Source organism: Suillus subaureus (assembly GCF_016647635.1).
Source record: "Suillus subaureus strain MN1 chromosome Unknown BJ212scaffold_29, whole genome shotgun sequence".
NCBI lineage: Eukaryota > Fungi > Basidiomycota > Agaricomycetes > Boletales > Suillaceae > Suillus > Suillus subaureus.
The window spans coordinates 115102-130573 of NW_024538585.1; the positions used below are offsets into that span (position 1 = coordinate 115102).

The 15472-nt window shown below is 48.0% G+C and overlaps 5 protein-coding genes across 5 annotated transcripts; 2 read left to right on the forward strand and 3 right to left on the reverse strand.

The window, feature by feature from the left end:
• The first annotated feature begins 236 nt into the window (after positions 1–236).
• BJ212DRAFT_507418 (uncharacterized protein) lies at positions 237–1405 on the forward strand. Its single transcript, XM_041343361.1, has 2 exons — positions 237–660; positions 709–1405. Exons 1-2 carry the CDS (start codon positions 407–409, stop codon positions 1250–1252), a joined length of 798 nt encoding a protein of 265 aa, XP_041190004.1. The 5' UTR covers positions 237–406; the 3' UTR covers positions 1253–1405.
• BJ212DRAFT_1374241 (uncharacterized protein) lies at positions 1247–3944 on the reverse strand. The gene is made up of 9 exons (XM_041336396.1): positions 3625–3944; positions 3378–3572; positions 3248–3321; positions 3104–3195; positions 2921–3048; positions 2779–2867; positions 2604–2722; positions 1830–2551; positions 1247–1774 (listed from the first exon to the last, which is right to left on the reverse strand). The coding sequence occupies exons 1-9, from the start codon at positions 3871–3873 to the stop codon at positions 1559–1561; spliced, it is 1884 nt and encodes a 627-aa protein (XP_041190005.1). The 5' UTR covers positions 3874–3944; the 3' UTR covers positions 1247–1558.
• A 76-nt stretch (positions 3945–4020) lies between these two features.
• On the reverse strand, positions 4021–10628 carry BJ212DRAFT_1374244 (clathrin heavy chain 1). The gene is made up of 25 exons (XM_041336397.1): positions 10458–10628; positions 10143–10308; positions 9640–10088; positions 9106–9588; positions 8854–9054; positions 8525–8803; positions 8239–8469; positions 8114–8185; positions 7878–8058; positions 7254–7819; positions 6970–7194; positions 6452–6908; positions 6025–6400; positions 5924–5975; positions 5834–5869; positions 5687–5785; positions 5582–5636; positions 5486–5532; positions 5365–5436; positions 5219–5313; positions 5007–5169; positions 4775–4951; positions 4322–4716; positions 4206–4269; positions 4021–4152 (listed from the first exon to the last, which is right to left on the reverse strand). The coding sequence occupies exons 1-25, from the start codon at positions 10542–10544 to the stop codon at positions 4129–4131; spliced, it is 5052 nt and encodes a 1683-aa protein (XP_041190006.1). The 5' UTR covers positions 10545–10628; the 3' UTR covers positions 4021–4128.
• BJ212DRAFT_1374245 (uncharacterized protein) lies at positions 10628–12016 on the reverse strand. Its single transcript, XM_041336398.1, has 6 exons — positions 11754–12016; positions 11662–11700; positions 11484–11577; positions 11297–11430; positions 11133–11246; positions 10628–11083 (listed from the first exon to the last, which is right to left on the reverse strand). Exons 1-6 carry the CDS (start codon positions 11846–11848, stop codon positions 11005–11007), a joined length of 555 nt encoding a protein of 184 aa, XP_041190007.1. The 5' UTR covers positions 11849–12016; the 3' UTR covers positions 10628–11004.
• Positions 12017–13895: 1879 nt separating this feature from the next.
• BJ212DRAFT_1483653 (uncharacterized protein) lies at positions 13896–15315 on the forward strand (the record flags this gene model as incomplete). The annotated part of the gene is made up of 4 exons (XM_041340654.1): positions 13896–14183; positions 14244–14591; positions 14649–15094; positions 15147–15315. The coding sequence occupies 4 exons, from the start codon at positions 13896–13898 to the stop codon at positions 15313–15315; spliced, it is 1251 nt and encodes a 416-aa protein (XP_041190008.1).
• Between the last annotated feature and the right edge of the window lie 157 nt (positions 15316–15472).

Below are 15472 nucleotides of genomic sequence, written 5' to 3' on the forward strand. Positions count from 1 at the left end.
CTATCGATATGAAAATAGCTGTAAGTACTCACTCTATCGATTGCTTATTGATCGAACTTCGGTAGCCCGAAACAAACATACTTGTGAGTCATATGACAAGTTAACAACACAAACTTCCATGTTCAAAGTCCCAGTCGAACACGATAATGATATACATAACCTTATGATTGGTCCCATCTAGAATGGTCACCACGTTCTAGGTCTGGCAACATGTCCGATAACAGATGGCTCGTCGATAGCAAACATCCAGTAGCATTTCAAGGAGCCAGCTTGAGGTACTTGTCCCATGAGCTGGAGTCTGGCCGCCGTCGCATGAGGTATATTTGCCGCGAGAAGCTTATTTGTTCCGAGTTCTTTGTTATAAGAACAACCAATCTGATCAATCACACATCGACCCTACACCACCATGGTTTCACGCCCCTTCCTGCAGAAAAGCGCCATCGCCATCAGCATCGCTAGCCTATTCTACAATATCGCGGAAGGCGTCATCTCCATGGTCTTTGGTGCAGAATCGTCCTCGCATTCTCTCATCTTCTTTGGCATTCAATCGGTAATCGAAGTGCTTTCGGCCTCACTCGTAGTTTGGAGATTTATGAACGGACTCAAAGCTGGTGAAGAAGGCGACGATGGATTTGAAATCAGAATGAGCAAAGACCTGAGGTTTGCATGCTTTCCTCTCTGCCATCTTCGTTTACCGACACATAGCAGGACAGAGAGAATAGCAACCTTGGCTATAGGGATTCTCCTCGCAATGCTTGCCCTAGCAGCCGTAGGTACATCCATCGCCTCCCTTATCGCCCATGAACACCCCAGTCCATCCAACGCATCACTCATCATTGCTGCGAGTGCTTCCTTCATCATGTTCTTGTTCTGGGTGCCGAAGCGCTACCTTGCAAAGGCGCTAAACTCCAGCACGATGAACGGGGAGGCACTTTGTACCTTGTCGTGCATCCAGTTTAGCGGTGCCCTATTGATTGGTTCCCTCATATACCGTGTCTGGCGTGGCGGGTGGTGGGTCGACTCCGCGACTGCCATCGTGATTGCTATGCTTTTTGGTTGGGAGGGCTTTAAGATGATTAGGTGGGCGAGTAGTGATAAATTCAATGGCGGCTGTTGTTGTGGGCAGGAGGAACAGAAGGCAGATAAACAAGTTATCTCTGAAGTTATGCAGCAGCCCAGCACAGCTCCCGGGCGCTGCTGTGGTGACTCTGGTTGTTGCAAGCCTTCACAAGAAAGTACTAACAAAGTATAATATGTTCAAATCATACTTAATGTTGTACAATAAGTATTCAGCCACGCATGTAAAGTATGAGACGAATAGGAATTATGTACTACACTAAGTGACTCTTCCAGTAAAGGATTTCTATACCGCTGGAGTACGACGGAACTAAGCGATGATCAGTATGGTTCGATACGTTGCCGTCGCTGTCCACAACCATAGAAATCACAGATGTTGAATTGCGGTCAGGAATGTAGTGTGCGCTTTGTTCGGCCATATCCAAAGGAATCCCATGACTGGTGACAGTGTTAGCATGAATATACTTCCGGAGGAAAGGACCTACATCTCAGCCAAATGATTCTGGATGAAAATAAGTGACATGGCATCGCGCACATGATGCTGGCACAAGGCGCAATACACGATAGCATCTGCCTTCACAAGAGGTTTGGCTTCTTTTTCATAATCTTTGACATTTTCCAATTCGTCACCCTCTATCATTGTCCACTGGATCTCTTCAGGTTGCAGATCTCTGTGCAAGCGATAGCTGTGCATCACCTGTTACGACAAACCGATGAGCATGGTCGCAAAAATCCGCGTAAATTTCATTTACCGCCATGTCCCATGTCATAACCACCTTTCTGCCCGGCGTGGAACACTTTCCACATGCAAAGCGAGCATTTAGTCTATCCATGTCCTCTCGACGCGTAGTCTTCGGGTCAAGACTGGCGGCCTGAACGACAGCTGCAGTTCCTTCGAAAATACTGATCCGAGGAAGATGTCTAACGGCGGACCACATCCGGCACCCGAACTGTTTCACTTGTAGAAGGTAGACCTCGTCATCCAGCATGGCAGATGCTGGAACAAAAAATCCAGGCCACGACAGCACCTCTGGATACATCAGTAGACGACGATCACTGCCAGATTCAGCAACGAATACAGCAGTCGCCAGCTGCAGGTAATCCGCATCCTCCTGTTTTCTACTATCGCCCTCGCTTTCTGCACAACGGATCAGGTCTAAAAATTCGTGATCAATTTTGGCTCTCCAGGAGGATATAAAGTCCGGGAGCTGCTGAAAAGCAGAGATGAATGAAGTCGCGGTAATTGTGGCTGATTCAGGTGACATGATGAGAACTCTGAAGGGGTCGAATTCTGCAACATCGACGGCATGGGGCATCATGTCAAATGCTGCGTCCGGGGGAGGGGGGCGCTGGAGGTACTTCTTGTATTCATCCATCAGAATCTGGCGCCGAGGACCGTAGACTTTAGCTTCTATGCGACGGATCCTGACATCATCAAGTGCTGTAATCAAACCTGGGCGCATACGATCCCACGCTGGTAGCAAGGAGATATGTACCTAGTTCTGACAATTCGACGATATACTCACATTTTTGATTAAGAGGTTTTGGTTCCTTGAACGATGTCCCCAGATGATCTTGCAACCAAAATCTACTCACATAGTCCAACTCAGGCTCGTAGCCTGCTTCAGTGAGGCGAGTCACAATACTAAGTTTTTGCATCAGTTAAGGCTAGAGCATACAAGAGAGTAGTAGCTGACGTACTCGTCCTGGCGACTGCGTCTAATGGCGTCAAGTTCATGTTTGCGAGAACTTGCAACAGACTGTGACCACTGCTGACATTGCTCTGCATGCTGGAATGAAGATTTAATTGCATAACCCAGGTATAACAAGCTCGACGACCTACTTTCATAACCTCAGCAGCATGCTTTCGCTTCTTAGACAACAAAGCTGCTATCTCGTCCGCTGGCATTTTTGAGTGCTCGGCAAGTAGTTCATCAAATGCCTTCTTGAGGAACAGTTGCTTGGGTCGACCTAAAACGTCGTAAGAAGACGAATGTGACAGTGATGCAGGTCGGGGTAGGCCTACCCGTTCCATATATATTGGCATGCGGTAAGTCATATGAATTGAGATTTACCGCCCATGGGATGCGGCTTCGTGGGCTCCACTGATCAAGAGTGCTATGTGCAGCGTAAATACAAGGGTTGACGAGCCTGAACCAAGATGACCAACTTTTCACCGATGCATCCGGGGCAGTACCGTGCCCGAAGTGGCCATAAAACGGATCGGACAACTCTGTCGCAATCCTACAGTACACATTGATGAGAAAGGGTGGAAACACTTTCGATAAAGCTCGTCGCACATGGCAATGAGGGTAAAAAACAAGATTTGCATACTGTGGTTCACTTATGTCTTGAGGACAATCGGGAAGGTCATCAACTTGGAGGCGGGCAGTTTTCCAAGCGGAAGCGGATGATCGTTGCAGCAATAAATTTCGGAAGTCCTTGCTGGTTCGGGATAGATTCAAGAGGTCTATTGGAAGGAGAAAGCTGAGTATCTGTATGAACTCATGAGCCTTGGGTAAAAAAAATTGTAGGCTCGAGCCTGACATGAAATAGAATATCTAAGTTCATGGTGGGCATTAGGTCGAGTCGTCCACGGCGCTTCAACTTCGTTTTGGCGCGGTGACCCCCGCCTTTCCTGGATTTTTTCTTGACATGGCGCGGAGCAATATCAGGGTCTTCTGAATCCTCATCACTAGTAGTACTAGCTTGAGGGACAAGCCTTCCTGGATTTGAGACCATTACCCTTGGGGAGTCATTGCGGACTACACGAGTGGCCGATCTTGTTGTAACCATTGAACCACAGTCCTCGGTGCACACGGACTTGAAGCTTGAACCGCGTGGGGGTCGTAAAAAAAGGAGTCTCGCTGAATCGGGATTGGTCTTCATGTCACAAAAATGAGCAAACAATCAAAAGTAAATATACTTACAGATAAACAAATAGACAACATTCACATGGACACACCACAGCTTTACGACAATCAAGAACATTCATTACAGCAAATCTCAAGCATGTACTACGGTAGAGGGTAACAGTCCACAGAAAAACGATCAGAATCCAAAGCCGGTCATAGCCTGAGTAGTATGAGGTCAGTCATACGGAACTCCAAGTGCGCGGGGAAACTCACAGGCATCATACCAACCATGCCGTTACCATTTGCCATTGGCATTGGTGGCGGTTGACCTACATATCTAAGACTCGTTCATTAAATCAAGTATGTGAACTCGCCAGGATGTTGCTTACCCATTGGTTATCATCAGACGGGTGGCAGGATTGATAATCGGGGCTTCAGCTTCTTGCTGCTCCTTGGCGGATTCTTTTTTGGTGCGCTCCTTGACCTCCTTCTCCAATGCAGCCAACTTTTCGCGCATGGTCCTTGATACTTGGATTTTGTATGGCATGTAGAAATCATTGAGAGCGTGTTGCCATGACAACTCCTCCACAACATCTGGGCGAAGAAGGTCGAAGCAAACGTATAGCATAGCGGCGAAGCACTCCTTGTTGCCGATATCAACGAAGTAAGAGAGTAGATCTTCAGCGACATCCGTTGAAGCGGAGGTGGCGGCAGTGATAATAGCGTCTTTATACAATTGATCGTGCTTTGAGAGAGATATCGACTCTTCCCAGCGAGAGTTTTTCTTAAATACAAAAGTCAGTGTCAGTTTCATATCATTGTATAATCAAACGATCATGTACCTTGTACAGATGTGCCGCGAGTCTCCTGAATTCCAGCAGACCATGCTGTTCTAAGCGTCGTGCAAGACCAATGTTGTCGAAGTTGTCAAAACTGTCAATAGAATCTCGGAGGGTTTTATAGTCTTCTTCTTCTATGAGGAGGTCGTTGTATGCATCGTTTACGGTCTCAATATTCAGCTACTCGAGCGATCAGCTCTCGCATAGAGAAGACAACAAGCGCAAAGCAACTTACATGCTGGACGGCAATGAGATATGCCCGAATCAACGGAATATGATCTATCTGGCGGAACGTACGGACAACCCGCGCGTGTTCAATGCGGGGAATGAGGACGGTGAGAAGATCAGTCAAAAGCGTCGGTTGTTCTTGAAGATAGAATGTGAGCGCCTTGTAATATCTAGAAAATTATTCTAGCTAGAAGTATCGTCAGATCTGCGAGAACGCACATTTCGACGTTGGCAGCCCGAACAACAACATCTTTGAACTGGTTATGTTCCCAAGCATCAGCTGAACGTTCAATCATCGCCAGAGCCGCATTATCCTAGAACAACCATGAGTATTTGTTGATAGAGTTGGTGACAATAACACGTACAAACTCGTCGTATTTGATGTATAGAAAGACCAACTCGGGCCAGAGATGAGCCCTTTCAGTGGCTTTGATGACCTAGATAGGGTCTGAGCATGCATGTCAAGATAATGTTTGTGACACCTGCCTTGGGAATGTTGATTCTCGAGACGAAAAGCTTGAGGTGTTCCATCACTAATTAAATGGACATGAGATTCTGTTATGGAGATAACTATGCGCCTACATTTGCCCGGTCTGTACTTGCTGTATAGGATCGACAACTCGGTGAAGATACCCATCTGTCCAAATAATCAGAGCTGACAATGCCAGACGTCTTAAGAGCACTTACGTGCGCTCGCTCCAAACTCAAAGCAGCTTCAAGCAAGGACAAAACTTCGTCGAAGTAGCCCCAGCGTTCATAAGACCGGAGCAGAGCGGCCACTTCCTCCTAAAATGATAGTGAGTGTAGGACATAATTATTAGAATGCTAACTGACCGCGTGAACAACGATGTTCAAGCCACAAATTTGCGCCTGCGACGATAGTCAGTATACGACCAACTGAACTTCATATATAAAACCACTGACGAGTCTGAATTCAGCTTTCTCAATACATGCAGCATGGACTTGCTTCCAAACCCTTAGGTAGAGTTAGTTCAAGATCGACGCTTTGAAAAAAATGAACGTGCTGAGTGTTTCCAGCCTTCCGGGCACTTTCCACAGCCGCTTGATTCTCGCCAAGGTAAATGAGAGTTGTGGCAAGACGTGCCCAGTTTGAGATACTGGTGAATAATAATTTGGCAGCCTGGTATAGTTCGTCTTCGAAGCACTTCTCTCCGACCTCCAGGATGTCAGCAACATTGGTCATGGACAAGAAGTCCTCCATGTCGTGGAGACGGTCAGTCTTGGCATAAGCATACGCAAGCTCTGTGTCAATCTTAGGTTCGCGAAGTGTCTTGCGAGCCATTTGGAGGAAGCGAACAAGATCATCATGTTTCCCAGCGTGGCTCGAAATTTCAATGACCTCAGCGAAGTTAGAGGGGTCCTCAGCCTTGATATACGAGTCTGGAGAATAACATCAATGACAATACACGCGGGAAATTACAAATAACCTACCAATGGCGTCCTTGATGCGAAGACCATCGAGCTGAGCCTTGGCAAGTCTGCTCCACACTTCTGGCTTGTTGGCCTTGTTCGCATAGTCTAAACCGCGGTCAATGGAGGCGATATGCTCGACGAGAACATTGATAGCCATTGCATGCTGATCGTATTTCTTGTAGATCGTCAGTGCCTCTTCATACAATCCATGATCGGTCGCAATCTTTGCTATCTCTCCGGCGTCGTAGTTCTGGAGCTTGTTGATGTAGCCAACGACCTTCCCCTTGTCTGCGCGGATTGAAGTCAGGAGAAGAAGGTTCTGAAGATTGCGATTGTCGCTGAACGGAGAGGGCTCGATGACTACTTTCTCGAGAAGCTCGATCAACTCAATGGGGAGATCAGCCGAGAGGAATGCCTTGACGGTTACAGAGACATCATCAGGGTCCGTGCACTCTGGGAGTGCAGTCGCGACGATCTATTCAATGGAGGGTGAGCCTCTAGGAATGCGTGGTCAAATTTGTTCAATTCAATCTCACCTGATCAATGAGAGCCCTGCGGTGAATATTGTCATGGACAAGAACCTGTGCCCAAAGCTCAGGCTGGCGACGTTTCACGAGGTACCGAGCTTGCTGCTTGAACATCGAGTTGTCGTTGGTAATACCGATAAGCTCATCATCACAGAAGCCCTTTGCATAGGCGATGTAGGCAAGGTAAGGATCCCTAGCCTCGCAGAACTTTCCGACAACCAGTGGCTCATACAGCTATGGAACAAGCAAGTGAGCACGCCAGTTAAACACATTCGCCAGATGGCATGACTCACGTTGTTTTCCTTCAAGAACGTTTCCGGGTTGTTGTTGCTGTCGATGAAAATCTTGGCCAAGGCATTGAAGACCGCTGGGTCCTGGCTGCCAGACTGCACGCGAGCCTCCAGCCAAGGCAGAATGAGTTTCAAACGGTTGCGTTGCTCGACTTCATTCACAAGCTCATCAATGGGGAAATTCCCAGTGACGGAGGCAAGTAAACCCTTGATGGTGGTCTCATCGCAATCCACATCGAGTAAACCCCCAACAACCTGAGGCGTTCGGACCGAGTTTACACGCTGCACATACACCTCAATGAACTTCGTGAGTCCGTTCTGGTACAGGTACAGAACCAGGTCGTGCACGAAGTCGAAGCGGTCACAGACAATGATGAGGGGAAGTTGATCCGGGAGTTTCGCCTCCTTCAGGAAGTTCTTGACCTTCTCAGGGTTGTAGTAGTTGCTCTCTCTGCAGATTCGCTCGACCTCACGAATTTGACCCGTGCGAGTAGCGGCCTGGATGTACTTGAAGTGCACTTCGGGATCCTCACTGAGATTAACGATTGAGCCAAGATAGTAGTAGAGGCCTGCATCATAATTAGCACTCGTCGACCATTCACCCTAGTCACATGCGACGGGAATCACCTTCAAATGTCTTGAAGGATTCAAACATCTCGATGAGCTTTACAGGACCCAAGATGTCAGAGTACTTCGTAGCGATCTGGATCACAACCTGCAAGTTCTGCCGGATGTTAACGCGCAGCATCTCCTGCATGCATGACATGGACTGCTCTGTTGTTAGACGACTGAAGTAATTGACTAGCCACTTCGGAAATGTCAGCCCCCCACCTCCTGTTGAAAGTAATAAATTGAGAGCTCACCTCCGGTTGCAGACCGCTGGTATGAACAATAGCGCGCTTGATATCCGCTAGGTCTTCATAGTGTTCCAATGCCTTCCCACAGATAAATGAGACATGATCAGCGGTCACGGTCAAATTTTACTCACTCGTTGGAGTAAGCCTGCCTTCTCGCAAAGATTGGCAATTCGGGGTCTATCATAGTGGGTGAACATCTCATTGCCGAGGATGGCATCTGCAACTTGAGGAGCATGAACGAGATTCATCTCGAGCAAGCGAGTTTGCAGATGGCCTTGCTCAGGTTTGTTATCCTTCAATGCATCGAGAAGGAACGAGGTTGCGGGCTGAATCATATTTTGTGACATGAAGATGTCGACCACCTAGGAGAATGACAAATAAGGAACCGACGATCACATAGATAGGAAGTAGCCTTACTCTTTCCATGTCCACGAGTGGCCCGTTCTCGTCATTGACTAACTGGCTTGCGAACTCGGCCCCCTTCTCTGAATTTGTCCTCATGATATGCTGTAAAAGAGAGATATAATCCGGGGTGTAACCAACTTTCTTCGAGTATAGGACGATCTTTTCAGTTTGTCCAGTTTCCGCGAAGCAAGCGATGACCTTATTGGGAACGTTCGCTCGTAGGTAGACACTCAGCGCCAGTGTCATGTCATGTAACCGCACAATGTCCCCCAATTCCTCGCTGCATGTCAACTTCAAAAGAAACTTGAGCAAGAATAAAACACGAGGAAGAATAACCTAACCTTGTTCTCCTTGAGCCACTTTTCAAGCAGTTGTTTCCTTCCCTGTTGCAACACCGGGCGCGCGAGTTCAAGGGACTCGAAGTGGTTGAGCTCGCCCTTCTCCAATAAAATGCCGAAGTACTGCAAAATTGGTGACAAGCCACCAGGAGGCGCTGGAGCTTGTTTGAAGGACTCAATGACTTGCGCAGTCCGGAGTATACCCTGCGTGACAATGTATATTAAGAAGAGAATGATCGACAATTTGAAACCTACCCTAGGAGAGTTCGCAGCAACTTTTGCGGCCTCGCTGTACTGTCCACTAGAAAACAATTGCTGGTACTGCTTAATGTAGAGGTCATCCGCGCCAGGGAGATTTGCACGACTGGCAAGCTTGAAAGCAAGCTCCGTGTTATTGAGGGTGGTCAAAATGTACGGAATGATGGTCTGCTCGTCAACGCTGACCGAAAGAACTTGACCCTTCTTGTTGACACCAATGATACCATTCGACGCTTCGTGCTCAGCAGTGACGAAAATGGTGTCACCAGAGATGCGGTTCATGTACACACATGCACCACTATCCAGGTCATACAGGTGAATGAAACCGTATTTCGTAACTAGGAAGATGATGCCATGTTTCTTCGATACTTGCATTGCCACCGGAAAATCGTTGGTAGCTTCTGGAGGGAAGTAGACATCTACCGCCTTCTTCACAAAGGGAGGATCAGGAGCTGTGTGGTCAATCTCAACGATATGAAGCTAGTAAAATGTTGAGCATTCCGCACGCTTCGCAGTCGCAAGAAAACAAACCTTGGCGCCTGTCGCTGTCCTGACTGCAAACGCAAATAATTTGGTGGCGTGTTGGTGCCCGTCAAGTTTCAGCTCCGCAAAAGTAGCCGCATGCCCCTCAATAGGTTGACTGACGCCCCGTTCACGGCTATACAGCTGCATTGCACCCTTGACCTTGAAAGCCGAGGGATTCGTCGTGTTGCCAGTAATACCGATGAGAACTAGCCATTTCTCGTCCGGAGTCACACGATAGTTGATTATTTGAGCACCAGTCAATGTCGCGTGCCGATCGAATACTTTCTGAGGTGGGGAAGTCTGGTCCGAGATGCTCCAGTGGTACACAGCCGTGTCGGTGACCATACCGATGGTAGTATCTGAGACCCACTTCCAGAACACGACATCTTCTGCGTTGACGTGTGACTTGACTTTTTGCTTCGTTTCAATGTTGAAAATTTGAAGCGTTCGTGCAGCTAGAGTGGGAGCTTTAAGCGATTCCCTTCGTTGTAATGCACACATAACCGTACCCTTCAAGGCGAGAATTTTGTTGTGAGGGTGCATTATGGCAGAGTCTGCGCTTATCGGTCTTCGTAGGACATTATTGGCATCCGCAAGGTCGATGATGACGACTTGATTTTGCTCATTAATCTTCTCTCGTACGCAAATGAAGTGGTCGGACTCCAGGGTCAAGGTCTATGAAACACGAGCCCACGCGGTCAGTCATCTCATTAAGAGCGCAGTTGCACACACGATACTCACCTGCAACATTATAATACAGCCCAGCGCACATGAATAATTGAGTCTCCTTCTACTAACAACGATGCCAAATGGGTTGCGCGTACCTGAAAGCCAATTGAACTTGGCTGAATGGCCAAGCTTGAGAGCTGAAGATGCTCGCAGAATGTGATGGGCTTCGAAATATCGGTCATAGCGCAGAAGTCAAAGCCGGACGCGGCGCAGTTGAAAGAGACGTGGGTGTTGGGTTAGCGAAGGTAAGGTAATAAAGTTTACCATTATTTGTCTCTCGTTTGCAAACGACCAAACTGCGGGAAAACCGACAAATAGGAAGGCATGTAAATACATAAAATCATATATTCCACCAACACTCTACTCTATTCGTCTGACAGTGCCAAAGCTTCCTGCTCAAGATCATCCCTCTCTTCGAGCGTTGCTGGTGGAGCTGCATTGCCATAGTAAAGACGTTGTAGGATGATGGCTTTGGAAAGCGCTTAGTGACGTGTTGCAACTCGTGTAGTGGAGAGACGCTTACCACAGTCTACTGACAATTGGAACACTGCACATACCTTGAACTGCAGGGGTGAGCCCTGAAGGAAAAAATAAACAGTCCTGACCCGACGTCAAGGCGCTGGAGCAATGTATCGGGAGAACTTACTTGAACGAGTCACCCCCCACCCACCCAAGGAGAGTTGAAGCACGGAAGCCATACAGTGATCGTTGTTTGTAATTACTGCACGAGGGTATGTCAGTCAAACGTGTGGACGTCTGGTGTCGATTACCTGATCAACTGCGGAATAGGCAGCGTGCTTTCCAGTCCCAAGGCAACAAACCCTAGTATCATCACGTATAGCTCCGATCGACTAAAGATCAAGAACAATATCGCTGAACATAAACTAGACGGCCCGATGAAGTGGAAAGAGCAGAAATTACGGCTAACGCTCACATGTACCCGGCAAGAAACTCGATATATTGAGCATATGTATGCCACTGCCAAAATGAAAGGGGGCGGGACGACGCTCCGAAGTTTTCAGGGCTCACGCGTGGGCGGTATCGAACGCAAATGTAGAGCAAGGCCAGCTGATGTGATAGTCAGCTCGTCACATGCAGCGAGGCCACAACATACAACATACCTGCGCTATTATCATTAAAATGGACTGCATGAGCAGGGCAAGCTCAAAGTGATCGCCCAACCAGAAAAAACATCGAGTTATGTTTGCGATTAGTCTTCGGTGAAACAATGGAGGTATTGTAGGGTGCGAGATCATGTCAGTGTTGCAGAGCGCAGCAGGGTGATGTCAAAGAGCTCACAAAATGGCGCAGACATCACGAGAGAATCCTGTTGAGTCCCTGGGTAAAGAGTTAAGTAAACCGTGCGTTGGCAGGAACATAAAAAACCGCACTTTTTACGAACGATAGACACGGCTTGGTCAACATAAACTAATGGGGGTCCAATGGCCATTCCGACTGCAGCAACAGTGGGTATCCATGACGCCATGACGCTACTTAGTTGCTAGGAAAGTTAACCTGAATTCACTGCTTAACCGAGTGTGGGGGTTACGAAGAAGCAAGGTGCACAGCCACCTAGTGCTTTTATCAGGTTAGACTTATTGAGTCATAGAAGTCGCCTAGTAGAAGTCTCAAGCTTATCCGACCGAGTTCATTGAACTTACTGCTAAAGCGCCGCGTGCAGGCAGGCCCGAAGCATTAATTCTGCGAACATTCCCCGGAGCGAAGGAGATAACGTTCATTCCTCAATCCTCCACCTTCCATCACCGGCAGGAGTGCTTCAGCGCTTCAGTACTCGCCCGGGCAAGTCTCGTTTCTGATAGAATGTGACAGATATGAACTCAAAATTTCGTGCCGTGCCCCTCCGATGTGAAGGAACATTCTTCCACATCACCGTAATGGCGCACAGTAATCGGCTCAGATCAATCTATAGCGCAGCGATCAGCGTTCCAACAGAGCGGCGCAAATCTCATCCAGATTTCACTGTAATTCTGTTTCATCACACAAGGTCTACGTGCTGCTTTACTTGTGTGCATGGCGTAGTTTCCAGCATCCTGCCGTTTGTCTGGCGTTACCGGCCTGTCTACAAGCAAAGCAGACCACCTTTGTTACTAAGTATGCTTCTTTGATCTTCTTTAATTTTTCACTTCGAAGTCCCTTGCGTCCAGAATGAACGTCACACATACATGCTGTAACGCAGGACGAGTCACTGTGCATATCTCTGACTTTGGTGGCTACATCACGACGTGGATGTATTAATTGTTCAAACAAAGCCTAAGTATGTATCTGGGTATGCTTGAAACTTTTTTTAACACTCATTAATAGGTACCATAGCAATCACATCGTCGTGATGCACAACCTGTGCGAGGGACCTCGGTCAAATTTGCATATGTATCACGCGAGGGGGAAACAAGCTGATGAGCTAGCCTTTATGCCCCTTTAGTAAGGGATTAAAGGAATTCCGGTGCACGCGGCAATTTTTCAGCTTCCATTCTTCACGGATGGACAAAGACAACGACTACTAAATACTGTTTGGCCTGACCGCAAAGCCCCGGCTGTTGTCAGTTTTAGGGACCTCAGAATTCACGACGCAAGCTGAATTCCTCGAAATCTTGTGGAGCCGCATGCCTGCCGGCAATCACCCTAATAATGCATTACTCGCCTTTGCGGTGAGCTGCCAATAGCCTCAGTGATAATGCTGTGTGCCCAGCTCCTTCCTGCATCACTTGATCCGCAGAGACTTGATGGAACCCGTGAGGTCACGCATCATGGTCTTCTCGAGGTCTAGGGGTAATGCATCGCTTTTCCTCGTTGTGTGGATTTTGTAGATGAATTGCGGTCGTCCCCTTGTACAACGGTACAACCCGACATCACGGTCTCCAGCGAGGAGTCGCACTCCTCGAATGGAAATCCCTCGCTTGCGCGCGGAGACACCTTTCACATCATGTTGTGCTACAACGCAGACGTCGAATGAGTATCAGCACCCTCAGGCGTGTATCATTATTTTCTCCCTCATAGCCCGTGCCTGGATCCAAACCCAACTGTTAGCGCGAGGTCATCACAACGGACGCTTTTGGTCACTCTTCATTCTTATGTGGCAGCCAATCAAGTACGCCCCAGCGGAGCCTCCGCGAGAAGGAGACAACCGGCTTGGCAAGTAGACAACAGGCCCCTAAACATAATTTCACCATGCCGATATGGCCTGATGGTAGAAGTGAATTATTCATTTTCACCGTCGATTCGTTATGCAATTGCTATTGATTGCATTCTGCGCATTCCTTACCTGATTTAAGCGCGGTGCTGCTTGCCTTATGGATTTACTGTATAGAATACCCTAGGGTAGCCTGCAATTACACGCAGATATCGTGGATCGGTATATATCTACCAAGTTACAAGTGATTCTGGATAGACTCCTCACCATAAAACTCTCCCCCGCTCCACTCAGGTACTGATTTAGCCTAAGGTTCTTCCGCGGCACCAATTGTCAGAAATTTGCTTCCGTTTGCACTTTCCTTCTCTGTCCAACCGTGTCTCTTATGTCCCCGCACGTCCACGACACTTTCGACCGTTATTCTGCGATGGAACACTGCTATCACGATGGAGACCAGTACTATGATACTACCGTTCCGATTTCTACGCATTACGATTATACTCCCTATCAAACTTATTCATATTACATTCCCGACAACATGATGCTTGCGATGACAGACGGGCAGGGCGAGCAACAATTAATTCAAACACCTGTTCATGAATATCATCCCCAAGCTTTTGACAACTTCACGTCTTCCTCTATCCATTCTGTATCGTCAGATTCGTCATGTCCAGTGAGTACAGCGAAACTGTAACTTGTTATCGAACGATCAACTCAGCCGGAATTAATCCAGACGTCGACTTATTTCCATGATACAGCAGCATATCCCAGCATCCCGACATATTCTTCTGACAGAAGACCGTCGTATCCCTCAAGTTGGGCACAAGACGTCAGAAATAGCTCCACTCATGTCGCAGCTGCCCAGTCGTCAGAGTACCGAGCAACGATAGCGCGTCTCAGCGATGATTTTCTCGCAAGCGCGTCGTCGTTGTTTGGAGGATCCACTTCACGAACTCGCAACACGTCCGCTACATTGAGTGGACCTGCAACCCCTCATCAGAGTCCTATGCAAAACAGCAATCTTACCCCTGCCAGAAAACGCTCATCGGAAGCCATGAATGAGGAGGTCTTTGTTGATCAGGTACCAGCGCTTGTTACTTGCCATCCACAATTGAAGATCTTACGATCGAAATTTTAGCAACTTGGCGCTCGTGCATCCGTCCAAGATTCAAGATACCTTCCTCAGCCTCACATGATTGTTCCCTCTCAAAATAGAGTTGGGCGTGAACGTCGCCTTCCTCAGGGTTCATCGCACAGTGGCGAGTCACAAAGCCTCCTGCGGTCTCCCGCTCGCCCTTTCAGACAGTCGCATTCACCAGATCTACTACTATTACGTGAAGAAGGGCGACCGGCGGCCCATCAAGCTAACAAGAGGCCCCATCGGTCCGAGGAGATCTCCCGCCATTCTCAGACCATTTCAAGCGTCCCTGCAACGTGGTCAGCGCCTGTGGAGCCTGTTATGAAAGTCAGTGCCTCGAGGAAGACTGGTGAGCAGAAGAAGCAAGCCCTTGCTTGCCTATTTTGCAGAGAAAGAAAAATAGCTTGTGGCAGACCCCCTGCCCATAGCCCAGACCAGACCTGCAAGTAAGCGCTGTCATGATGGGCTCTAATTTCCTCTTTCTGACTACTTCTTCAGCCAATGTGCACGACGTCGGATGAAATGCGAGTATCCCACGGAATCTCGTCGAGGACAGCATAAACGCATTCGCCGTAAACCAACCGAAGATTGTATTGGAGCTTCCAATTCGTCTTCGGCTTCGCACTCAGCACCAAATACACCACCCGTCATTGCGTTAACAGCTTGAATGAATACTACGTCAATGTACAACACAAGTTTTGACGACCGTTCAACGAGACACTTTAGATATATGTATGCAATATTGCCTTCAAGGGCTTCCTGTGACCTTCTACCTTCGACTACGTATACCTATTTCATATCGATTCCCTTTCTAATTGTTAACT